The sequence below is a fragment of the Camelus dromedarius genome, chromosome 3, assembly GCF_036321535.1.
Source record: "Camelus dromedarius isolate mCamDro1 chromosome 3, mCamDro1.pat, whole genome shotgun sequence".
Taxonomy (NCBI): domain Eukaryota; kingdom Metazoa; phylum Chordata; class Mammalia; order Artiodactyla; family Camelidae; genus Camelus; species Camelus dromedarius.
The window spans coordinates 60,972,777-60,999,386 of NC_087438.1; the positions used below are offsets into that span (position 1 = coordinate 60,972,777).

At 36.4% G+C, this 26,610-nt stretch overlaps 1 protein-coding gene across 2 annotated transcripts in view; it reads left to right on the plus strand.

Annotated features, from left to right (window-relative positions):
• ADGRV1 (adhesion G protein-coupled receptor V1) overlaps nt 1–26,610 on the plus strand; it is a 471,359-nt gene that overhangs the window by 141,613 nt on the left and 303,136 nt on the right. For both annotated transcript variants that reach the window (XM_064482395.1, XM_064482396.1), the window contains 10 exons: nt 430–552; nt 8,005–8,227; nt 8,554–8,758; nt 11,968–12,114; nt 14,653–14,908; nt 16,359–16,561; nt 17,759–17,935; nt 18,326–18,508; nt 20,433–20,612; nt 23,880–24,044. In XM_064482395.1, coding sequence (XP_064338465.1) covers nt 430–552; nt 8,005–8,227; nt 8,554–8,758; nt 11,968–12,114; nt 14,653–14,908; nt 16,359–16,561; nt 17,759–17,935; nt 18,326–18,508; nt 20,433–20,612; nt 23,880–24,044 — 1,862 coding nt within the window. The remainder of the gene's footprint in view (nt 1–429; nt 553–8,004; nt 8,228–8,553; nt 8,759–11,967; nt 12,115–14,652; nt 14,909–16,358; nt 16,562–17,758; nt 17,936–18,325; nt 18,509–20,432; nt 20,613–23,879; nt 24,045–26,610) is intronic.

The window sequence follows — 26,610 nt, forward strand, 5'->3', positions numbered from 1 at the left end:
TTTTTATATGACTATACTTGGAATGTCATTGATGATCTCTGGTGGTAAGAAGTAGCGCTAAGCAGCTTTTGATAAGACAGTTTAAAAGTATTCTCTGAAAACAAATATGCGTTTTTCTGTTTAGTAGAACTTTCATAGGTAAAATTTCAACATCCCTAAAAAGAAAATACCTGTTACTATTCTCTGTTTGGTATCAGGTCATGATTAGTGGCTAACCATGTATGTATTCCATGTTGTAAGTGCAAAAAGACTTTTGAAGTGCTTCCTAGTAAGTCATATTTTTGTTTAATTGAATGAATTTTGAGGAGTGTCCTACTAAATTTGTTTTTTAATTAAATTTAATATTTTAATTATAATTTTACTGTGTAATTTTGTCATTTTTCCCTGTAACTTTTGCCTTCAGATTTGACTTTTATTCTCTTATTGTAGGAGATCAGAATTCAATTGAAATTTTCATCTGGGAGATAGGAAAGGCTTCTTTCAGATATTTTCAATCCCTGGATTTTGCTGCTGTTAATAAGATCCACTCCTTCACACCAGCTTCAGGAATAGGTAAGGGCTTTTAAACTGATAAAAAATCCTAAAGGCAGAGTGGAAATCTAAGATTGTAATCTCATTGAATTAGCAGTATTGTCACATTGCCAGATTCTGGGTGTTTTAATAAGGATGTAAAATCAAGATCTTTATAATAGTATTTCCGGAAATACTAGAATTTCAAAAGGATAGATGCTTTTAAAATGGGCATTGTGCTTGAGAAGAATCAGAGTGACTAAAATATGGGTGAAAATATTAGTGAAAGTTAAATAAAGGTAATACGTTTCTTTTGTCTAGGGAATACATGAAGTGTGACATTGCAAATATATATTTAAATATGAAGGTGTTTATAAGGTGATAACAAGTATCTGCATCTGAGAATTTTTTTAAAAGTCAGAAAGTGATTGTGAAAATGCTGCTGTCCTCCTTCACTCTCCCCGCCTCCTCCTACAGTCTGAAATCCTTTCTTGGTCCTCTGTACTTTAGGTCCACATGTCAGAAATATAAGCAGTATTTTAAATCTTGATGGTTTCTGGAAACAAAGTCTATTACTGAGACCCCAAGGGGTTAATGCTATCTGGAGGCTGCAGGATTATTTCAGTGTTGGTAAGAAATTACTGGGTAGACTAGTGGCAGTAAGGTGAAGAAGCCAAGGGCAGTTGGCGTGGTGGGGTTGGTGGCTGCCTCCCAGAGCATTGATAATCAGTGTCTTCTGTTGAGGTGCCGAGAGAAACTTAGAAGCCAAGCCTGAGAGGCTCAGCAGACAAGTCTGGATGGATCAGAGTCCCACTTTTAAACTGAGGCACAGCAATTCAGCATGAATTGAACAACATTTATTAATTAGACGTTATATGTAAGTCGGTGTTTAAAGTTATGAAGAATTCCTTGCCTTCAAAGGTTTAATGTCTGATTGGAGAGGCAAGAAAAGTATTAAGATAATAATTCAAGGTGGAGTAGCAATACCATTTGCTGTGTGAGTGATAGAATTGGAGTGGTTAAGAGGTCTCAGAGGGGAGCTTGAGCTATGCTTGGGGAGATTGGTAGGAAATATTGTGGACAAGGGGGAAGGTGTGAGCAGAAGAGAAAGGCAGAAGTGTCTATGGCATTGAGTGTGCAATGAACAGACTGCAGTGAGAGGACAGAGGCTTGGACTTGGAATGTGGTGCTGGCAGGACTGGGAACCTAGGCAGAGCCTGTATGGGAAGGTCTGGAGTGTTGGGCTCTTGGGTTGAACTGTGTCCAGGGTTAGTCCAGTGGTTCCCAAACTTTTTGGTCTTAGAAACTTTTCACCCTCTTAAAAATTTGAGAACCTCAAAGAGTTTTTTGTTTGTGTGGATTCTATCTATTGATATTTATTATATTAGAAATTAAATCTGGGGAATTTAAAAGATATATATTAATTCATTTTAAAATGAAGCAATGAACTCATCACCTGTGCACATAATTAATAGGTGTTTTAATTAAAAAAAAAACCCTAGATTTTCCAAAATAAGAACTTTGTAGGAAGAGTGGCGTTGCTTTTTTGTTTTTACAAATCTCTTTGACGTCTGGTTTGATAGTTGGATCCCCATGTCTGCATCTCTGATTGAGCCCATTGCAGTAATACCAGTCATCTGGCCTGTGAGAAATCCCCCTGTGCACTCAGAGAGTGAGTGAACTGGGCAGCATCTTAGTATTGTTAAGAAAACAGTTTTGCCCTCACAGGCCCTCTAAAAGGGTCTCAGGAACTCTTAGAGATCCATGGACTATGCTCTGAGCATTACTGAGGTGGAGAAATCCTTGAAGGCATTTCAAAGGTCGGTGATGATCAAAGGCGTTTTATGCGTCCACCTGGCTTTAGTGTGTAGAATGCGCTGGGTGCAGTTTGTAGCTGCCCAGGCCAAAGTGATGTAGATCCCCTAGTGGGTGGTTAGAGGTGAGGAGCTGAGACCGGAAGATCAGTAAGAGGACAGGTCGACACATGGGGGTAGTTGAACTCACAGAAATTAAAAACCTAATATAGTTTCCTATGCTATACAGTATAAACTTGTTTGATATATTCGATATCTTGTAGTAGCTTATGGTGAAAAAGAATATGAAAACAAATATATGTATGTTCATGTATGACTGAAACATTGTGCTGTACACCAGAAATTGACACAACATTGTAAACTGACTATACTTCAATAAAAAAAAAAACCTACAGAGTAAATGCAGTTGAGGAGGGTAGAGGATTTGGCATGAATACAGGAATCTATTCTTGCATTTTTCTCTTTGGTGTCCTCCTGAGACAGGAAGAGGGCAGGGCACAGCCATTTAAGGAATAACACAGCAGTTAACACCAGAATGGCGAAATATTCAACCCTCAGTAGGCCTTGAGGCTCAAGATGGTGGGAGATTTGACTTGCAGTAGACCTTGAGCTTCATTATACGCCCATTGTAACATATTAACATAGTGAATAACATGCCCACAGGCACCCATGACAGTCCCAAGGCTAGCCACAAAAGGTCACAGTGGGAAATGGCCAACTTCCTGGGAATCCCAGCCCCTTCCCTAGGCTAGTTAGACTGGTCCTTCCACTTATTAGCATACGAAGCTACCAAGCCCATAAAAACTGGCAATACTGCCCCTCACGGCTGCCCTGCTCTCTCTCCCTCTTTGGAGACAGCCTGTGCTCTGTCTGTGGAGTGTGTACCTACTTTTACTCTAATCTGACCATCCAACCTCCACACCTTGTGGCCTTTTTCTTGCCTTTCAATATATCTCTGTAAATAAATCTACCTTTACTCAACTGTGGCTTGCTCTTGGATTCTTTCCTGTGCAAAGCCAAGGACCACACCTGGTGGGGCATGTCCCAGGGGCTCAACTGAGTCATGGGATACAGCCCTCCTCACGCCCCACATCCGTTTTCCTGCATTACTGCTGCTGCTTTCTCTCTCAGGCACTGTACCCTTTAGGCACTGCCACCTTCAGGCACTTTCACTGCTGACCAGGAATCAGAGGTTGTTCACCTCTCATTTTTAGTAGATTGTTTATCTCATTGTCCTTTGCTTCCCCATGTCCTACTCCCTCCTCCTCAGCCCTGCGTCCTCCCATACGTCCATGCCGTGTTCTCCCCACGTTCTGCGCACGTTTTCCAGCCTCCACACCAGTTCACGCTGCAGTCAGTCCTGGGTCTGTCTGCTTTGCTCATCCTCTTCTTAAATAACTTCTCTTTACATTGTCAGCCTCTGCCAGACCCGGTCTGTGATGTCACCCTATGATATACAACTCTGTGACTTATCATTCACTCAGCAGTTCATTAACTGAGTAAATCACATAGCTTTCATCAAGGATTTGTTTAGTTTTTGTCTACTTGTCTCTAATTTTGTGTCTTTAGAATTTTTGCTTCTTCTTACCTCAAGTTTTCAAGTGGACTAACTACGTCTACTTGAATCACTTATTATAATGCAAATAGTCCCTAATGAGTGTTTTTAAGGATGAAGAGTGCTGCCTGAATGGGCCATTAATTGAAGTTATAGAATTCCCTATAAAGACTTAAAAAAAAAGAGAATAGTCATACCTTCTAAAAGAATTTGTGAAAAATTCTGCCAGAGGCTTGTGACGGGACCCATTGTGAAGTCTCTATTTCTTTTGCTTCTGTGACTGGAGGATGTAGAAGTATGGAAAGATTATAGGTAATGATTTAGAATGGCTTATTATAGATCCCCTGAAAGCCAAAATTATGCATTAATAATATTCAAGGACTTTCTTATTTTGAGTGTGTCAAATATTTTATTAAAAGTGTTAGATTGGAGCCATGACTATGAGAATTACGTATTTACTCTGGTTAATGACTTGACAGAGATTTTTGGGTGGTGACTGAATTCTTTAAATGGAAGAGGAAGAATGATTATGACAAAGACTGCAGAGATGTATAAACCCATCTGTCCTTTCTCCCTTTTCTCCTTTATTATTTAATAGATATGTCTTAGTGCCAATTAGGTGCCAAGCACAATGGTAGACCCTGAGGAAACAAGGATAGGCAAAATCAGATATAGTTTCTGCCCTGAAGAAGTTAAACATCTGATAGGGAAGAGAACCATTATATATGATCACACATAAATTTTAAGCTACAAACAGATAACTGCTATGAAAGTATAAAATACTCCCATAATACAAAATGGAGAGGACATGACCTGGTCCAAGGGATGCTCAGGAAGCCTTCTAAGGAGGAAACATTTAATTGGGAACTACAAGGTGAGTAGGAGTTAATGGGGCACAGATTTGAGCACGAGGCAGCCTCCAGCAGCATGCAGAGGGCAGAGGGTGGCAGTGGGCATGTGCTTTTAGGAAAGAACCAGAAAGAGGCCAGTGTGGCAGTGAGAGGCGAGTGGTACGGGTATAACCGAAGGTGTAATCAGATGGGCAGATAGGGACTTACAGGGTTCTTGTCTTTATCCTTAAAGTATTAGGGTGCCTTTTGTGAGAATGTGATGAGGAGTTGGAGAAAGAGAAGGTTGCAGAGAGAGAAAGAGAGAGAGAGAGAAACAGACACAGAGACAGAGACTGTGTGCAGGTGTGAGTGAGTGTGAGTGTGAGTGTGTGTGTGTGTGTGTGTGTTTTAAAAAAGGAGCTTTGAGTGCCAATAGGAGAAAAACTTAGAGGCTGGTAAAAGAGAATGTCTGAACACAAGCTGGATCAGTGGACAGTTACATCACAATTCAAACCAAATATCTTGAATGTTTGAGCTTGGAAAGTGGTAGGTGATAGGGGTGCAAAATCATAGAAGTGGGTTAATTCAGAAGCTATTTCACAAGTCATAATCCAAGGGAACTGATGATAGATTAGACATGGGGGGTAGGTGAGAGAGAATGTCCGGGTTGACCCTAGTTTCTGCAACGAATGAATGGGTGATAGTCCTCTGGCCATTATGGTGATCACTGGGGGAAAAATCCAGGCTTTGGGGGACAGAGGTACTGAATTTGATTGGGATAAATTGAGATGCCTTTGAGTCATTCATGTGCAGATACTGAATAAGTGTTAACTGGTTGGAGCTTAAAAGGGAGTCCTCGACTGCAGCTGAACATTGGAGGTTTATGCATGAAGAGAGTCATTTTACTACAGACAGAGGTGAAATTGTCTACAAAGAGACTGTGCAGTATGAGAGAAGGGGCCTTCAAACCAACTTTTGCTGAATTCCACTTTTTAAAGGGCAGGTAAAGGAGAATATGTGATAAAAGGAGTCAGAAAGTATGGAAATCTGTGGCTAACGCTTGCTGAATGTTTATTATGTCCCAGGTCCTATTCTAGCGCCTCACTTTATCTCATTTAATCCTCAAAGCTCTGGATGCTGCTGGAAAAACTTACCCCTCCCTCCCTAGTACCTGAGCACTCTCAGTTTCATCAGAACTATCGCCTTTGGAAATCATGGCCTTTGGACATCACTTGTATTAATTCATCCCTTCCTTTATCCCTGTTTCATCACCCTTTAAGAAGACCAAATTCCTGGGGATAAAGAAACTGTTTTCTCCATGTGGTCTTAACATTCTTTGCACCATATGAGCCCTAATTTTCACATGAGATGCTCAACTCTAGCCTCCCCCAACTCTCCAAACCCTTCCATTATGCCCTGTGGAGCAGCTGCACTGTATGTCAAACCTTCCTCAGAATCTTCCCTTCATCTCCTTGCTCTGGAACTCAGCTCTCTCCTGAGGACGCTGCTTCCCATGCAGCCCTCCCTGGCTGCTCTGTCTCTTGCTGGTCCCTCTTTACATTCCCAGATCTCTGAACGTTAGGAATGCTTTATCTAGCACTTAGTCAGAGAAGTTCTCTTTATCTACACTTACTTTTTAAATAATCTTATCCAGTTGCCTTCCTTTGGCATATTTTTGTCTTTTTTAAATAGTTGTGCTAAATGGAAGAGAATTTTATAATCAGGACTAGTTAGAATCCTGTTCCCCAGAGTAGAGATTTAGGGAATTTTTTTCCCCGTGTAAATTCTGTGTCCCAATTTCATGATCTTGAACAAACATAAATGTCTATTTTCTGAGAAAGTAGTTTCTGCATACACATACGCAGCTCCGACATTTCCTACTCTGAATGTCTGATTGTCTATTCGCTGCCTTGTTATCCTAATATGATTGTGTGGAATCAAATAGGGTCTATCTCCAAGGGTTAAGATATATAGTCAGTGATGTTCAGAATACTTTAGTTTATGATTTTGATTTGGACTGTAGAATCAGTTAAACTTGAGAGATGCAGAGATTCATCTGAGGAGTCTGCTCTTTACTGATGTATACAGTTTCACAGAGCTTTTTGAAAACATTTGACTAGTTTTAAAAATGCAAGTTTACTAATAGCAGCCTTTCTTGATCCTTGCTATGTAACAGTTACTGAACTGAAATAGTACTTAAATTAATTACCATAAGTAAACATGATCAGTAGTTCTTGTTATTTAAGAGTAAGGATATGGACTATTCCATTTTAACCTATTGACTAAAATGTTAAAAGAGACTCATGAGTTCTGGTTCTGTGTACTCTTTTAATGCCTGGTTAATCTTATTTGATAACTTCCTATTCCGATGTGTTCTTCCAAGTACTGGAATTTGTGTATGTTTCTCTATGATTTCTCACCTTTCTTTCGAGTTTTAAGTCTGAAGATTGCTTAATGGTATGTACACAGTAAGCCCTCTTTCCCATCCTAATTTTTGTAAATACAAGTAATATGCCATTGCTTTGAATTATTGACAGCATGTTTTCCTACTAACATCTCAAAAAGCATTGACAGAATATACACCAAGATCATAAATTTGTTAATATCCTTGGACACCTTTAAGAATTTATCAAGTGAAAATAATTAAAATGATGAACCCTGTCTCTCACTAATATTGAAAAGTTAGTAAATAGCAGTAGACATCCAATGTAGGAGAATTATTAAATATATTTAAAGGTCAGCCCTAGGATTAGTGTCTATGCATTAAAATTATAAATCTGAATGTAGCAAAATATAAAACTATAATATATATACTAGAAATACAGCATTAAGCTTTTTAATTAACTTTTTAAATTTAGACTGTTTATAACTATGTCAGTTATAAATTCACGTGGATGATGACTGGAAAGAAAAATACAAAACTGAAACATTTAGTGGTGGGATTATGGGTATTTTTCAGTTTTAAAAACATCCTACCGTGGTCTCCAATAAATAAATAAATATTAAGATGAATACAAAAGAATCCAGAATCCGTTGGGTTTTATCATCCAGTGATTTTTTTTTTTTTTAAATTAAGTGGATTGTGGGTACATTGTCAGGCTGACTTGATTGTTCCACGGTATTTACAAATTATTATTTTTATCCAGTTGTTTCAGAAATTGAATCGTATTTAGTTACTTCAGCAATCAAAAAGGAACTTTGAGAGGTGGGAGGGTTTTGCTGAGCTACCCATGCAGGGAGTGTGGGATATGACATTCACATTTCATTCTCTCTGCCTTTTCTTTCCTTCCTGCAGTCCACATACTTCTTGTTGGTCAAGCTGTGTCTGCTCTTTACTGCTGGAATTCAGAGCTGAATCAGTTCTCTTTTATTCTGGAAGCACCTTCTGCACTTGAGGCAGCCTCTGTTACAGTAAAGTCCCTTAATTCAAGCAGGAATTTGATTGCTCTGGCGGGAGCCACCCACTCACACCTATACGAACTGGCCTACATCTCTGGCCAGTCTGACTTTATTCCCAGGTAGGTTCAACATTTTATGCTGAGTGTCTTTATCTCACCATAATTTTATATGATATCTAATTTCTAAGTCTCTCTTTAGTGACTGAAAAAAGATATAAAATATAAGAGTTATTTATAAGCCACAAGTTTGGTTATTATCCATTTTTAATATCTATTTTACTCAGTTAATCAGTATTATATGAACATTTTGTATGGAAATTTTACTTATGAAATGTGATTTCTGAAAACTTTCAGTAATAATGTTATGAGAGTGTTATGGTTAATCTACCATTTGTATGTCTTTAATTTGTTGTAGTTGACTTACTTATATATACTTCTTATGCTAGTTCAGGTGAATTGATATTTGAACCTGGAGACGAGGAAGCTGTAATAGTGGTGAATATCCTTGATGATATAGTTCCAGAGGAAGATGAATCCTTCAGAGTTCAGCTTAAAAATCCCAAAGGAGGAGCAGAGATTGATATTAATGGTTATGTAAAAATAACTATTCTGTCCAATGATGATGCCTATGGAGTTGTTGGATTTGCTCAGGTAAAGATCCCACACTTAGAAATCAAATGATTTATTCATTGTATTTATTTATTAGCTGCTATCAGCACTCAGTGAGTCACATTTTTAGTGTCTTAAGCCTCTCTTCTTTTCCTTTCCCTGCTTCACTCCCTACTCTGTATTATGTGGTGAATTCTATTGATGCTTGCAGTTTACAGACTTACACACTGGACCTTGGAGTCAACTTGTCTTAAACTTTTTTATTTGTACTGATCCCTTTTATAAGTTTAAGTTTGAAATATACCAGTTGGCCTTGGTCCAGGAGTTTGGCTCTGCTGTTACCCTTGTTTCCAGAGAGTAATAGTGAAGCAGATTGCAAATATAACGTACACTGCAAATATATTACTGTCGTTTGCCTTTGTTACTTCTGTGTATTGAGAAAAAGAGAGAGAGAGAGGTTTTGAAGGACAGCAGTTGACCTTGCTACCTAAACTCTTTCCCGTATGAGCCCTGTAGTGTGATCATGAAGTTGACCTATGAGGGAAATTGAAAGTGTTTGGAGAATTGGGGTGGAAGATCATTGTGCTCTAACTCGCACTTTAAACGGGCATTCTGTTCATAGAATTGACTCTAGGTTATAAGTGGGTAAGGACAGAAACAGACCAGTTGGAGACTGCTGCAATGATTCAGCAACAAATGATAGAACTGTGGGTGCAGAAATGTGCCTTTCACCAAGATACTGGCCACCGCTAGGAAGAGTAGTCTTGGGGGATAAGTGAGGAATTTTGGACTTACTAATGCCCTGATTCCATTGCTTGCAAGGTGTTGTAGGATCACAGTGTTAACTCAGTCTGTCCCATCTCTGGAGCCAAAGGCAAGTCAGCTTCCTCTGAGGCAGCTCTGCCCAACAGAAACGTAATGTGAGCCCCTGGGTAATTCTAAGTGTTATAGAAGCCACGTGAAAAAAGTGGAGAAAAAAAAAAAAAACAAAAACAAAGCCGGTGAAATCAGTTTTTATATTATATTTTATTTGACCCAGTGTATTTCATGAAGTATTATCGTTTCAGCATGCATTCAACATAGAATTATTGATGAAATATTTTCCATCCTTTTCTTCATGCTTTGTCTTCAAATCCAGTGTACATTTTTCCAGTCTCAGACAAGTCACATTTCAAATAGCACTTGAAATGGCCGGTGGCTACAATGTAGGACAGTTTAGCTCTCAGATATGAGCTGTGGGGGAGGGTTAGAAAGAGAGAAGCCTACCTCTGTCCCCACTAGGTATTCACATGACCTGTTTCCTCACTTTGTTTTCTCTCTGCTGAAATGCCATCTTACCAGAAAGCTCTTTTCTGATGAAAGATTGCAACTCCCACCATCCTACTGCAGCTTTTAATTTCTCCTTGCTCTTCCTACGGCACTTATAATGGCCTACTTTGTCTATTGTCAGTTTCTTTTTACTGAAATTGAGGAGTATGCTCCCTGGCATATTGCTTTCTTCACAGCTCTCCCTGGGCCAGAAAAGTACCTGGCACACAGTAGGTGCTTACTCTGAACCAGTCATTGTTCAGGAAAGGAAACAGAACACTCACATGGCCTTTTCAGGATCTCATACAGGTTCCTTGGGCAGGAACCCTCCTGCTCTGCTGGCTCGGCTTCACCTTCTCACCCAAAGCCTTACTGCAGATGGAGAGTACATTCTTTTCCTCAAGTATTTAAGCGTAGATCTCTCTTCATGAAGATTGTTTAATAATTGTTACGGAGCTGTGAAATCACTGTGGTTTGATCCTTGCCAATAAATGGTATCCTAGGGTCCTTCAATCCATTTGGTAAAATTCCTCAAGATAAGCCTCTTGTGTCTGGACAACCTCGTTTCAAGATGAGAGTCAGTAGATAATGAGTTTCTTGAGTATTTTCTGGCTGTGTTAAATCTTCATTTTACTAACCCTTGTTAATAGAGGGCATGAAGCCAGAGAGAGGCTTCTCATTTTAAAAGGCATTATCTTTTGTGAAAAAATTATATGCATATTTTAAAATCAAGACATTTTCTGTAGAAGTGTTTGATTGCCTTGAGCAAGATTTTATTACTATGTAACATCTGTAACAATGTGTTAAAATGCTGTGTAAAAATAGTGCTATAGGATTGGATAGATACTCAAATTAGCATTCTAACTAGAAGCTTTCATAAGCTTAAATGAAATTTTGTAATTTCATTTCAGAAATTGAGGGTATCTTTTTTTTCAGCTTAAGTAAAGGTAAGTAAAAAGAAGAGAAAAATCTTACTGGAAAGATTTTTAAACATCTTTATTGATTATACTTCAATATAAATAAATAAATCAAAAAATTTGATACTCCATATTCTTGCTTTTTTTACCTATGGATAAACCAGGGTTGTTGTAAGAAGAGATTCTCTGGAGTATTAATTTTGAGGAGAAGTTCATTAAATGGCTGGCAAGAGAAGTTGCAAGTGTTAGGCGAGGAATGTTTTAGTCACACAGAGGCAGAAATCAGTTTGGAACAAAGGAAAGAGACAAGGAAGTGTAGATGAGAAGAAGTGAGTAAGGAATTCTAACCTGAGGGAAGGGGATAGTTCTGGCAGGAAAAATAGTTGTAAAGACCACAAGCTAAGAATAAAACATCACCCATGGAAACATTACACCTGGAGAAATGTTTCAGAGGATGTGAATTTAAGGATAAGAGACATTTGTAAATAATCATAGAGAGCTCCCTGACTCTTATGATGTCTTTACATTTGGATGGGACCTTGGAGACCCCGTAGACCAAATAGTTATTTTATAAACAGGAAACAAAGACCTAGAGGGATTGCCGGAGCTTAACACAAAGGAAGAAAAAGACTTCTTTGTTCCCCTAACTCTGTCTATGACATTTCTCTTCTATGAGCTATTTACATGCTATGTATACTCCTTTAAAAAATGTGTGTGCTTTCTGAGTATAAAAATAATGTATGTTTATTGAAGAAAAATTGAAAAATACAGAACCTGGAAGAGAATAAAAATCCTGCAAGAATTTTCATTTACTCTTAGTCTTTTAGCTATTCAAATATGTTCTACTTATACGTACATGTTTAAAGTAAAATCATGGTCATTCTATATTACTGTTTTTTAAAATAGTTTTTCACTTAATATAATGTTGCTTAGTAGTGTGAAGTTTGTAAATGCATAATAGCACGAAATAGAAGTCTGCTTAGGTAATTTCAAACAACTGTTTATGACTTCCTGTGTATTTTTCAGAATTCGTTATATAAGCAAGTGGAAGAAATGGAGCAAGATAGCCTGGTAACCTTGAACGTTGAGCGCTTAAAGGGAACATATGGTCGTGTAACCGTAGCGTGGGAAGCCGCAGGAAGTATTAGTGATATATTTCCTACCTCAGGAGTGGTATGTAATTTTCAAAATTACAGGCGAGTCACTTTTAAATTATGGTTACTGTTGATGCATGGGACCAAACCCTGCCTTATGGATGAAGTATTTGAGTTTGAGATTCCTACTAATCAACATAGAGAGAGATACAATTTAAGGTTAATTTTATTGTTGTGATTCTTCTTTTTTTTCCCCCTATAATACCAGAATTATCCGTTAAAACATCATCCCTTTTGAGATTCAGTACACTGGTTAGCCAGATTATGGGTGTATTACACTGCCAGAAAGAGAAAACCAACTGTGGCTGGAAACGTGATTTCAATATTTGAGTAGCATAGAAGCAATAAATAGTGAATAAGTCCAAATAAAACAGCCTGGCATATGGAAAAGTTAACTGGGGTTGCTGAGTGATATAGGTTGAGGTTTCTATAAGTCGACTCTGAAATTGGGAGTTGTGGGCAGAAAGTTATTGGGAAGAACAGCTATAAGGAAGTGAGGAAAGCAAGCATGTGCAGAGAGAAGTTGATCCACAGGCAAGAACGCCTAAGGTTGAGGGAGTTCTGGAGCTGAGCTGATCCTTTGGAGTTGTTTCCAGTTCGGGTGAGGGGACTGTGATGTTGCATCCCTGTTTCAGCTGTCTTTCATTTCTGGTCACCTTCTGGTTGGGGCATAACCTTGGGAGAAACAGTTCTCTGCAGCTGAGGGCAGTTCCCAGTGAGAAATACAGAAGCTATTATTCCCAGCACCCAGGGGATGGGTTCATCAGCCCCAAGAAGGGGTCTGGGAAGATGACCACATTATCTACTGTTGGAGGATAGTACACAATTGTGGCACAGGTTCAAGAATGGATTCAGAATGGGCCAAAGAAGTAGATGATTCACAAAGAGGGTTCAAGTAGCCTTTAGAGCCTAACTGGAAGATGGGTTTTCTGCTTGACTTGTCTTAGGTTTCATAGATTAATCTGTGTGTTTTGCCCAAGTGCTTCTTTGAGGGATGCTTTTAAAAGACCTCTTGTGAAATTGTCTTTAAAAAAGACTGGTGTCATTCTTACTCATGTTTCTCTTCATAACTGTATGACGTTTTCTCCTTTTACTAAAAAAGACAGTTGTGTATTACGGTTCAACATTTTGAGGTTTCTGTATCATTTGAGAGGTGATTGGAGCTTCGTGTTTTTAAGAATATTATGGCAAATTTTATTGCATTTAGTATTTACTTTATTCAAGGTACCAAAACTGTAAGTTGTATTTCTCAGTTTCTGTGTGTTCTGAATTATATTTCTCCAATTAATATTTCTTATATAAGCCTGATTAAAATTATTTCTAATTTTAATGCATAATTGTACCTTAAGTGTACACTGTATTTTGGAGGAATTAATTATTTTATCCAAAGATCAGTAAATTCTGTTAAGGGCTGGACAAAAAATATTTTAGACATTGAGGGCTATATGGTCTCTTTCCCAGCTATCAACTTTGCCTTTGTAGCACAATAGCAGCAAAAGGTAATATGTTACTGAATGAGCTTTGTTGTGTTCCAATAAAACTTTATTTATAAAAACTGGATTTGGCCAAAGGGCAGTAGTTTTCTGACTCCTAATTTTATTAATAAAGCTCTTGAATTTCTGTCCTCAAGTGCCTTTCTTAGGTGGAGCGATGAGTGTCAAGAAAATAGTTCTGTAATGCTAGTTTGAATAGTTACAAATCGCTTGTAGCCATGTTACTGGATAATAAGGTATGAGATAGGGGACAGTGGGAAGTGGCATGGTCAAGAAACAGAAGCCCTATCAGAAAGGACTTCAGATGACTTTTAGCAAATTCAGATTTGACTCTTCAGGCAATGGAGACACAAAGGAGGAGAAAGATGCTGGGATTTCTATCTCTGCCTATCTTTCTCTCTCTATTTCTGCTTTAATTAATTCATTGTTAAATAATAAATCTGTTCAGAGTTTAGACAAGGGAAGTAGAATTTTTAGCAAAAATTTTTTAGAGAAAAATGTTTAAACTATGATACTTTTTTATGTTTATAGATTAAAAAAAATTTTTTTTTATTAATGGAGGTACTGGAGATGGAACCCAGGACCTTATGCATGCTAAGCATGCACGAGGTACCGGAGATTGAACCCAGGACCTTGTGCATGCTAAGCATGTACTTTACCACTGAGCTACGCCCTTCTCCCAGATTTTTTTTTTCCTGTGAATGTGAATTTATTTATTTATTTATTTCTCCCAGATTTTTATATATGGTACCTAGGACATACATTTCCAGAAAGAGATAGTATGTACTCAATATTTACTCAAATGTAGGCTTCAGGATAGGACATTTTAGCTACGTGTTTTATTAGCTTAAATTTTAGTAGTGGCTTACTTCTTTCTTTTTCCTAACAATCTTTCACTTCTCATATGAAAGACATTAGATGGACTTGTAAGCTCATATTATGTTGCTTAAATATCTCATTATGTAAGATATGGTCAGTATTAAAAGATAATCTAATCTTTGGATATTTTTACTGCACAGTGATAGCTAGAAAATAAATAAAATCTTCTTTCTTTAAAATTTTAGATTTCATTTTCTGAGGGCCAGGCACTGTCTACAATTACGCTGACTGTTCTTGCTGATGATCTACCAGAGTTATCAGAGATTGTGATTGTGACGCTCATTCGTATTATCACAGAAGGGGTTGAGGACCCATCAAAAGGTGCCACTATTGATCAGAAAAGAAATAAGTCTGTGTTAACCACTCTGCCCAATGACTCACCCTATGGCTTGGTGGGCTGGCATGCTGAGTCTCTCTTTGTTAGAGTGACAGAGCCTAAAGGTAAATCTTGTTAAATATTTTTCAGGTTCTAATAAGTTTTATTGGATAATATTTACTAGGGATGTAAACTTTTTTATATGACGTTTTTCAGTTTGACAGGTTGTACTCAATTCTTTTTACTTTTTGTTTTGTCTTTATTAAATTTTATGATCATGTTATCTATCACTCAGTGATACTACTATGTGAGATACTTCTGCTTTTTGAGACATTACTGTCATAACAGAAATGTTAATATTTTAGTATATCATTGTAGTAGAAGCTTTTGGTTTTTATTTTACTTTATTTTTTTTTATTCTTTATCTTTTCTCTTTCCTCACTCAGAATTCCCCCTTTGTAGATTTTTAGTAGTTACAGGAAACAACGAACAACACAGAAAAATTTATATGCTGCTTGAGGTGTTAATTATTAAACTCAAAGCAGTAACTAGAATAGTATTTTTTCTGTAAAGTGTAAGTGATCAGTCCCTATTTCTGTATTTCCTTTGAGTTTAGAGTTGAAATCTTTACCTAAAGAACCATTTTTATCAACTGAAGAATTAATAGATTTTTGTGGATTAAGGTCATTTGACTTATTTGAATAAAAGTTTATATAATATGTATGTGTTAAGAATATGTTATGCAAAGGCTCTATAATTTTCAGACAGGAACATGGACATCTTTCAAGGACCTCTCATTTAAATAGTTGATGGAAAAAATGACATGTAATTATACACCTGGGTCTGTCTGTCTTATATATGGGAACAGAAACAGTAGTCTTAAAATAAAATGATCTGTTCAGTTACCCATTCAACAGTTATTTCTGAAACACCTAATAAGTATCAGAAATTGTGCTACATGTTCTGAGAGCAAAGACACAATATTTGGTCACTAGGAACTTACAGACTGGTAGGGAAGATTAACAGTCATGTTTTTTTTTTCATTTATATGGCAAATCAAATTTAAAAAACCTAAGAAATGAAATAAAAAACAGATGCTTTGAAATACTTTGAGCTTTGTGATAGCCACCTCACTATAAGAATGAAATTGCTCTTTTAATGTTTAGTTATTAAACAATGACTTTTGTGTGTTTAATTTTTTATTTTCAAAGAATCGTCTTAGCATTTGTAATTATCACCTCTGCTCAACCTGCAGTTATGCACTTTCCTAATATTTTCAGTAATTTCTGTTAAGGTGCATGACTTGTGCAACATAGGAAAGTGAACTAGAGAACCAGAGGTGAGGGTTTAGAACTGGGATACGGTGCTAGCAGTGTACGGGGAGTCTCAACACAACTTTGGAGACAAGGCAGATGAAGCACAAAATACTCTTTCGGAGAGTGTATTGTTTTTATTTTACCTCTCTTTCCTTACCTGTCTAAATGCAGTAGTGCAGAGCATTCTACTCTGAGTGCTTGGAATAGCATCAGCAGCAAATAGAAAAGCTTATTTACTTGAGATGTGTCTGTCTCACAGAGAACATCACCACTCTTCAGTTACGAATTGTTCGAGATAAAGGACTTCTTGGAGACATAGCCGTTCAGTTGGTAGCTAAACCCAATTTCTCACTACATGTAAATAATCAAGCTACTGAGAATGAAGATTATTTACTACAAGAAACAATGATGGTAATGAAAGAAAACATAAAGGAAACTTATGTTAAAATTGCCATTTTGCCGGTGAGTCTTGGCTGCAGTAAATATGATGTAGAATAAAGGAAAATGCTCTTAGAGATAAAAATGTGATGCTCTTATAGGTAAAATCTTTTTTAAAAAGGATGCTCTTTAAATGTAAAAATGTGAGTCCTCTAATGTTTCTGGCCACCCTAATATTTAATAATGAATATTTTATAGCTGAAAGATAAAGATAGTAAGTGTATTGCTTGTTTTTAAACTGAAATATTGTTTGAAGGAACTTGAAGCATTGAATTTGGATTGATTATAGTGTAGTTGGATCCTCTATTCTGTTGGTTTGTTAGTTGTTTTAAACTAATGACTGAATTAATAAAATGGCCAAATCAATCTGGTTATTTTTGTTATTGGTTTCATAGGGCAATATTTTCATTTCTTGGTACGATTGCTTGAATTAAGATTAGTCTTCTGATGGTTTAGAGCTGGTTTTAGGGCTCTCGCTCTCCTGTGTCTAAGGAGAATGTGTATATGCATCTGTAATGATCCACAAGAAACTGAAATTGGTTAGTAGTATTTTAGTAATATTATATAATTAAACATTGTTTATATTACAGTACTGAATATAATAATATATATCATATACCATTAAATAAATATAATATTTTATAATGATGTTAAGTGTTACTAATAGCGATGTTAGTGGTATTAAATAATAGTGGCTTCTGGAGAGGACATTCTGGAAAGACAGGGATGGGGCAGAGCGGAGTTTTCTTTTCCTTTTCACTAGATACCCTTTTTATCTTTTGAAATTTTTACTACCTAGTGAAACGTAAGGTAACAATTTTTTGAAAAGTTAATTGAAGTGCAGGATTATAGTTAGATTTACAAGTCTAGAGCTTTCACTTCTAAGATGTATGTAGCATTTACCAGTTTCTCCTAAATTGAGAGGGTTTATATAGGTAAAATGTATTCAATAGGGTGTGATCAAAATTGCGGGATAGATTTTTAACAATTGTTTTAGTTGCTCATGAGTGTCAGGCTGCCATTGAAACATTGCTGGTAAGCTTGAATATCCCCTAAGATTCTGAAATTGTCAGTAGGAATGTATTAAAATATATAAAAGAATCTTTTCTATATTTGTAACAGAGCTGTCCATTCCCATGATCAGTCATTTATTCTTTACTGAAAAATATTATACTTCCAATGAGAAATTGAAAAATAAAATATCATCCCTCCCCTTCCCAGGATGATGCCCCTGAGCTGGAGGAAGGATTTATTGTCAACGTCACTGCAGTGTACTTGCTGAACTCTGGCTTCTCTGCTGGACAGCCAAGTGTGTGGAGGCCTGGAATGGAAATAGCAGAGATAATGATCGAAGAAAATGATGATCCTAGAGGAGTTTTTAAGTTTCATGTTACCAGAGTGAGATGAATTTTCATATATTTATAGTAATATATTCATATATTTGTAGTAATATAGTAATATAGCTTATACCTGTTGACTTGGCCAGTGTCATATTTTCTGAAAAATAATTGGCCTTACTTGTAGATATTTATAAATATCTGTCTGAAAATTTGTCTTACAGACTAATTCTTATTTCTCTTTGAACTAGACCAGATTAAGCAAGTTTATTTACATTACATTTAAATGTTAAGAGTTCTGAAGACCTATTATGCATGTTTATATCCAGCTATTGATTCCTGCTTTGAAGACAGAAATATAAGGACTTATGGAGAAATAATAAATTTAGACACTGATGGCTTATAAGAGTTACCACTGTCGTGCATTTTAACTTATATCCTTTACTTTAAGGATGTTGATGGAGTTATTACTGCCTATGAGGTACCTCCACCCCTGAACATTCTTCAAGTTCCTGTAGTCCGGCTGGCTGGAAGCTTTGGGGCAGTAAATGTTTATTGGAAAGCAATGCTGGACAGCGCTGGCCTGGAAGACTTTAAGCCATCTCATGGGATCCTTGAATTTGCAGACAGACAGGTATGCCAGTTATGGACATACTAGCATTTTTTGGTTGTACTGCAAACGTTTTATAGGCATCCATCAAATGAATGTGCAGTAGTGATTACTAAATGTATTATACTGTATAAATTTCCATGTTGAGCAAACAGAAAAATTGTTAGTTAATGTATAATTTATTAATGGATGTAGGAAGAGAACATAAATAGGCAAGAATTTCATCCTTTCCTGAACTTCCCCACCTTATTCTATTTTAAATAGGAGTTATAAAAGAAGATAATACTTGGCTTAGAGGTGCCTAAGAATGTATAAAAAACTACATGATGAACCAGACTATTCCTATGAATTGTAGGTTCTTTTATTCTTTTTATTTCTTAATGCTTATAGATATGAATATTTATTGAGGATTTGTACTAAAATTATGTACATTTATTACTAATACCCAAAACCCTTTTTACAATTAAAAAAAGACTAAAATGTTAGAAAAGAAGCCTAATAGTTAAAACTGGAAAAAATTGAAAAATGATATTGTAGATTTGGGCCAACCAATCTTAAAAACTACAAAATATTCCCTAAGAAGTGTTAAGTTTGTAAAACTGGGCATTTTGCAATATGTAAGAATAAAATATTTTCATAGATTTTTAAATCAGTAAGTGGAAAAAGCACATGAACAACCATGAAAATATTCGTAACTTCACATAGCAGTGTCTCTTTACTTGCAGTCTGATTTTGCCTGCACGGAGCTGCAGAGTGTGCATCAACATAGCAGTTGCCTTTAGGGGGTATGTGAATGCTGCTCAAAGATTAACATAGAGACCTAGATTTTCCTGCACATAAAGATCTATTATTAATATTTGAAATCATGAGTTTTTAACAAACTTAGAACTTTAAACATTTGCTACTAAAAGGAAGGGAAGTACAGATTTTTACATTAAAAATAGAAGCAGATAAATTGATTTTCATTGAAGTAGCCATCCAACTTGAGTTATGTCATCAGCGCTTTATTCTTTCCATGAAGTTCAGGCCCCATCCCATTTAGCACATCCTTAGGATCATCATTATCCTTAAAGTTAACATCCTATAGGGAAAGTATTCTGTATTCTGCAGTATAGATTTGGGGTGTAGACATTTTAATAATCTTACATTTTAGCATGTGCTTTTGTTTAGGTTTCTGTTTCTCTGAGTGTGATGTCCAGATGTCTCACTTTTTTTTCTCATTAAATTAAAGTGAATTTAGGTAGGAAAACTTTATTTTTTGATAAATGTCAGTATCATTTCCCTCTGGGTACAGAAAAAGATTTGAAATGTGGAGATACAGCTGGGATATTTTTATGACCAATAGTGAAATCACACGCTTGACCAAGTACTTATTTATAAGTTATAAAAAAACTTTTAACTTAGACCCAAAAGAATGAAGCCCTGATCATAAACGTCTAATAACAGCAAATTTGGCTTTTTTTCCTGCCTGTCTTTTTCCCTACATTAAAAGAACAATGATTTGAAACCAAGGGGTTTAGTCTAATTGCAGAAGACAAAAATAATTTGTAAGATACCATTTGATATCATACCACATTAACACAAGTATACTAAAATTTATGTTTGTTTAATGGTTATTAGAGCTTGCATGACATTTTAAATATTTTTGTTTAAGAATAAGTCTTCATTTTTTTGGTATCTATAAATAACCCTGTATTTTATTACATATATAATTTCCTTTATCTTGGAAATAGTAGACTAAATGTTTTACTTTGAAATACTGTAAATATATATATAACTTTAAAATAGTATTATGAGCATAACACATAAAAATTCCTGCTTTTTCCCTTGGTACTATGTATCTAAATTTCAACTAAAAAGTTGAAATGTATGCGATCAGAAATTGCTATTACATTATACCATCCCTCTTCTTTCTCTCCCTTCCTCCTTTCCTTCTCTTCTTTTATAGGTCACTGCAATGATAGAAATCACCATAATTGATGATGCTGAATTTGAACTCATGGAGACATTCAGTATTTCCTTAATCAGGGTGGCTGGAGGTGGCAGGCTTGGCGATGATGTTGTGGTAACCGTTGTTATTCCACAAAATGATTCTCCATTTGGAGTATTTGGATTTGAAGAAAAGACTGTAAGTGAAATATACCAGGAAGGAGGTGCCTTCCCCTAGGCTAATTTTTCTTGTAATTTATAGTAGAAAGGTATTTTTCTTTCTTTTTTTTTTTTAACTGTTCATTACTCTTCACTCATGATTTTTTCTCAAGGGTCTTTTGAGTTGGTGATTGAATTAGGGGCCAGTTCTCTCTCCTAGGCACACAGTTTGATAATTATGAGAGCGCTTAACATCAGGCAGTTACAAAGGGAAACAGATTTCTGTTACTGAGTGTAATAGACCAGGAGGTGCTTTGTGTCTGTACCTTCTGTTCTCTGCCTGCTCTGCTGCTAGACCTCCATCCTGGTCACAAGCCAGGACTCTGTCATACCCTGGTTTTACACCCCAGGATGGATTTCGCTGGGAAGGGATTTACATTATCCACCTTTCAAGTCCTCTGTCTTGATTTATATTGAACAAAACACCACAGTCACCGCCGCTCACGTCTGTCTCCTATTTCTTCTCTCTCACCTCTTACTTCTCACTGAATGCTTACTTCCAGGGCTCACAAGAGTGGGACCAGTTGTCACTGGTTCAAGCCCTGAGGGAGAAAAAAGCTTAATCATTTGTGCAGCCAGGTTTGATGACTAGTCCTAAATTATCTCTGCACCTTAAGTATAAAATATAGTGCTGTAAACTGTTTCATAATTATTATGACTTTACTTTTCAAAGGAAATTCCAAGGAGAAATAATCATAATATATAATTTCAGTAATAGGTAATTTCATATACAGCTTTTCTGGCTCCTATGTTACCATTTCCTTTATTTAATCACTTATAGATAATCAGTAATTCACCATAGATCATTTTAAATAGTAGCAAATTGTTCTAATGTCTGTTGTCTTTACTGTTCTGTGGATGCAAGGCTAGGCCTACAGTTTGCCTGTTAGGGCTGGAGTGGCCAGATGCTCCAAAATTTAAATAAACACTAATAACTGCGTAGTGATTTGATCATTGAAATACCAACTTCATAAGAAAATGGAAAACATAAAATGAACAGAGCACTTCTACTGCTGCAGCCTAATGAGACTTTTTCTTCCTTGGGAAATGAAAGAGCGAAAGTAGGTGTTTGGAAGTAGTGGTAGATTCGCAAAAGAGTAGCTGTCAGTGTTTCCAAGTCTGGGAAATACAAACTATATAAAGAAGAGAGTAAATACACCCATAATATTATCGTTCTGAGATAGAAATCATTAGCATTTTGTTGTATTTCTGTCCAGATCTTTTTTGCATATATGCAGAGAAATATTTTAATATATATGAATGTGTAACTTATTTTTAATAAAATTTATTAAATTATTAAAAATGTATTCTCTATTAACTTCTGAGGTTAAATAAAGTTTGGGGTTTAAGTAGTCAATTCTCAAATTGATGAAACTTTGTAATAATGTTTTTTGCTTTTAATTTTGTCACACATTTGGACTTAGCCATTGGCCAGTATATTTACAGGTTTCTCTCACTGTATGAAAAAATAAAGAGTTATGCTACTATTTATAAGTAATTTTTAGTTATTTATTTTATCTTAACTGCCATCATAAACTTCACTGCATAAACTTCAGTGTGTTCTTGGTCTGGGAACTACTGTATTCCAATAGCCTCAGATCTCCAACTTGTCTTGCAGTCTAAAAGGAAGATTTAAGTCACCCAAACCCTGCTGTGTTATTCTTCATAACCCTCATTGTGAGGAGTGAGTGAGTTGCTACATAAGGCATATATTAACTGGGCTTTCCACTCAATAGGTGTCAATTGCTGTTTTAATTGTTGATGATATTAGTGGTAGCTTTTTGCTCAGCCCTTTGTGGCTACTTTTCTTATATCCTATCTTTTTTTTTTACTGCCCAAGTCTCTTGATAACAGGGAGTTTATTTATTTATTTTTTAACATATATGTAAGATACACAGTATTGTGCATGTAGTGAACATTCTGTTAGCATTATTTGGCGATTCAGATTAGACTCAGAACTGAAGAACACTGAGAAACGATTTTTGGTATTAATCTGTCAAAATTAGTAAGCTGCTCACAGGGAAGTGTGCTAAGTATACCAAAGCACTGGGAATAGTAGAGACTCATGCAAATATACTTGTGAAACTGAAACTGGAATGTTACTGTCTATAGAAACAAAAAGGACTTATACATGTGGTTTGTTGATAATGGATTTCTTTTCTTTCTCACTTTGCTTTTTTCTTATTAAATATTTCTGGTCTCTGAGGAGTGGTATGAACAGCACTGGATGTGGAATCAGAACATCTGAACTAAATTCCAGGCTCCTTTTCTCCAAATATATGTATATCTGTGGCCCTCAGATTTCTTAAAGTGTCTGTGAGGCTTAAATAAGATAAAGAGAACTGACATATATTAGAAGCTCGCTAAGTATCAGTTGACTCCAAATTCCTACTCTTGGCACCAATGCAAAATCTCATGGGAAAGCAGAAAACAAAACAAGATTGTATTCTCTGCTTGTTAAGTGTCTGTCTTGAAAATGGAAAGCACTGTATTATATTTTTGTATTTACATAACAAGTATGCAGTATAAGCTCAGTTTGGACTTTGCTTCACAAAATCAGTATAGGTAACTCAGTTGAACCAGGTCTTTTAATAGTAAAAAATAAACAGTACAGGTAAATTAACAAACTGAATTTTCTTCTCTCCCTATGTTAGGTTAGTAAAGCCTCTTTTAAATTTGAAGTTGCTGAAGTTGTCAAACTGCAAATAATTCAGAGGGCAGTTTGGGTCTGTATTCTGTGAGGGGCCTGACTGCTGTAAAAAGAACCCTCACATCTCAGTTCCTTAATATAATAAGAATTTATTTCTTTTTTATGTGAAAGACTGCATCATTGTTCCTAATTGGGGTTTTATGGACATTTCTCCAACTGGCATCTCAGGCACCAGACTCTCTCCATCTTAGTCACCCAGCAGGTGGAGAAAGAGGGAATGTGGAAGATTATGTGGGAAGTTGATGGCCAGACTACGGTAACATACTTCACTTCTGCCTGTGTTCCTCTGGCCAGAATTCAGTTACAAGCTCCACCTGATCACAGGAGAGTTTAGGAAATGACAAGTAGCTGAGTGTCTAGGACAAAAAGGGAATGGGATTTGGTGAAATGTATTTTGGGGGGCATGTTTGTGACAGAGTTCTAAATTCAAACATTGCAGTGATTGTGAATAGAAGTAAGACTCTGTTTGTTTTTCCTGATTCTTTCTTTCTTCCTTTCTTTCTTCTTTTAACCTTACTGGGCTTTCTTTTTTTTCAGGTAATGATTGATGAATCCCTTTTGTCTGATGACCCTGATTCATATGTGACATTAACAGTTGTCCGGTCTCCAGGAGGAAAAGGAGCCGTTCGACTTCAGTGGACTGTGGATGAGATGGCCGAAGATGACCTCAGTCCTTTGAATGGGACACTCCATTTTGATGAGGTATAATCATCATCAGGACTTCTGTAGTTTAAATTTGTCCTTGTTTGATTTTCTTCTCCGTAGTATTGCTTATGAATTCATATGATAATATTCACTGTGTCTGGAATTTTTTGAAATCATGTGCACCGTGGGGAAAAAAATCACAAACACACACACACACACACACACACCCCTAAATATCTGAAATCAAATTTAGTTCATACGCTGTCTTCATGCTACCATTAAAACTACTCTTCTCTCAACATTTCCTCTCCTGATTGAAAGCAAAACCAGTCAGCCAAGCTGCATACCTGGTATCACCCCATCTCCACGCATTTTGTAACTCTTGCATGTATTTGATAACTGAGTTTGATCATTTTTCCCTTTTAAATACCCTTTCTGTTCCTCCTTCTCTGTCATGGCTGTGGCAGTGCATGCCTTCATCTTTCGTTTGGTGGAGTCTTTTAACTGATATTCCTATTCCAAATCTTTTCCCTTTTCTGTCCATTATCTGTGCCACTGATGAGGGTTATCTTTCCATAAGGAATATATTGTTATGCTACCCCATGCTTAAAATGATCCAGGGGCTTCCTCTTACCCACAGAAATTCAGACTCAGTAGCATGGAACACACAGCCTCTCAGAGGGAATCCTGGTGTACCTTCCTCCTTGTCTTTCTTAATTGCTTAGTTCTGTCTTTCGTGTGTTAGTAGTAGCAATCTCCGCCTTATCATCCCAGAAGAGTCTGGGTAGTTTCATAGCGCCCTCTTATCGAGTTGCTGTTTCCTCATTCTGTTGACTGCCTCTTCTCTATAGCCTTCTCTTCTGATGTTAAGCGGAGTTCAACACACTTGTGTGTATTATCACTATATCTGTTTACATGTTGAGAAGTGTACTTACCACAGGAGTTATTAGGTCAAATCATATGGAATTGGAACTGTCCGTTTTGTTGTACAAAATGGCAATTTCACATGATTAAAACTGATAGTAATTGTGTGTCTCTCCCCATACAGGAATGAGGTATCCTTTAGCTAAGGTTTACAAATAACCTACATATTTGAATCTCCATAGGCACCTTGGAGCTGTTGATTCTTGAGTATTACACACAACACGGGTTATTCTGATTCCCTTCTACAGACTCTTAACTTGCTTTTCTGGGAATAGGTGATATTAAGGAGACTTTCTTAAGGAGTGGCATATCTCTTACTAGAGTACTGAAGGTGAGAGATTTATCTCTAATAAGCTGATCTTTGCTTTATTAGGATAAAAATTCCCCTGAGTTGACGAAAACAATTTAATTTTTAGATCAGAATGACTGAGCCATCCCAGGCTAAAATAAATTTAAAAGACCCACAACTAATTTTATCTTGGGAAAAAACACATTAATTTCAAGGATAATGAGAAAAGGCCACAAGTAGTAAGACAGAAAAAAAGGATAAAGAAAAAAAAAAGATGACAAAATGATAAAATATTTCTCTTCTACAGTGAATAAAATAAGATGTTAAAAAAGTGTGATTCAGAACTTTCATACTGAGTCAAAATATCAATCACATACCATAATAACAGAAAGACAATCTCGAAATTACAAAGAGTATGAATTTTTGACAACCACATACACTTTGAAAAAATGATTAAGGTAGTGTTTCAGTCAGTCAGAAGACTGAATGAAAATAATTGAAGAATGGAAGGTGTATTAGGGTCCATCCACATGTGTCCCAGTGACAACTCTCACGGTGACAACTTTGAGGGAGGACCAAGCTCCCTTTGCCCAAGCACTTGGTTTTTATGATTCCTGAGGCTGACTTCTCCTTCCCAAGTCCTGTAGAGCAGGAGTATCAGTATTAGCTGGAGTATCAGTAAACTCTTCTGAGAATATGACTTTGCTAGTTTCCTGTGTCCACGCAGCTTCCTTCTCCTTGGCCAGCTTTACTAACCAAAAGAAGCTGGGGATGCAGCGTATGGTGCAGTTAATCTAAGCGTGAGGTTTCACTGTGAATCCAAGTAGTGTTTATCAGAGCCAACCAGAGCCAAGTAGTGTTTATCAGTCAAATTCTCAGTTCTTTTTTTCTGGAAGGAGGGATGGAGAGGTGGAGGAGAATTGACAAGCTGATTCTTAAATACGTATAGAAATGCAAAAGACCAGGAATAGTCAGAAACTCACAAAGAAGAATTGAGGGTGGTCTTCCATAACTAGATTAAATAACCTGTATCTAAGGTAAATATGACAGTGTGATATTGGGCTCTGGGATAGACCAAAGAGAAGAAAATGGGAGTCCAGATTTATCAGTCTTTTATGGTTTTTGCTTTCATGTGTGCATAAATCATTCCTAAATTAATAAAAGATGAAAGTGAGAGTGAATTAGTTAAGAACCAGAAAAACAGTAGAACTTATGAATAGGTTAAAAAAAACCCCAAAAATAACTTGACAAAATAAGAACTAACCAGAAAGAAAGAACCATTACTTTGCAAATCTAGACAAATAAATGTAAACATCTATGTGAAATTGACTCTAATATAGTAGATACAGAAAGTCTAAGCAGATGAATTTCTGTAAACAAAATAGAATAAGAAAAATTAAGGAATGGAGT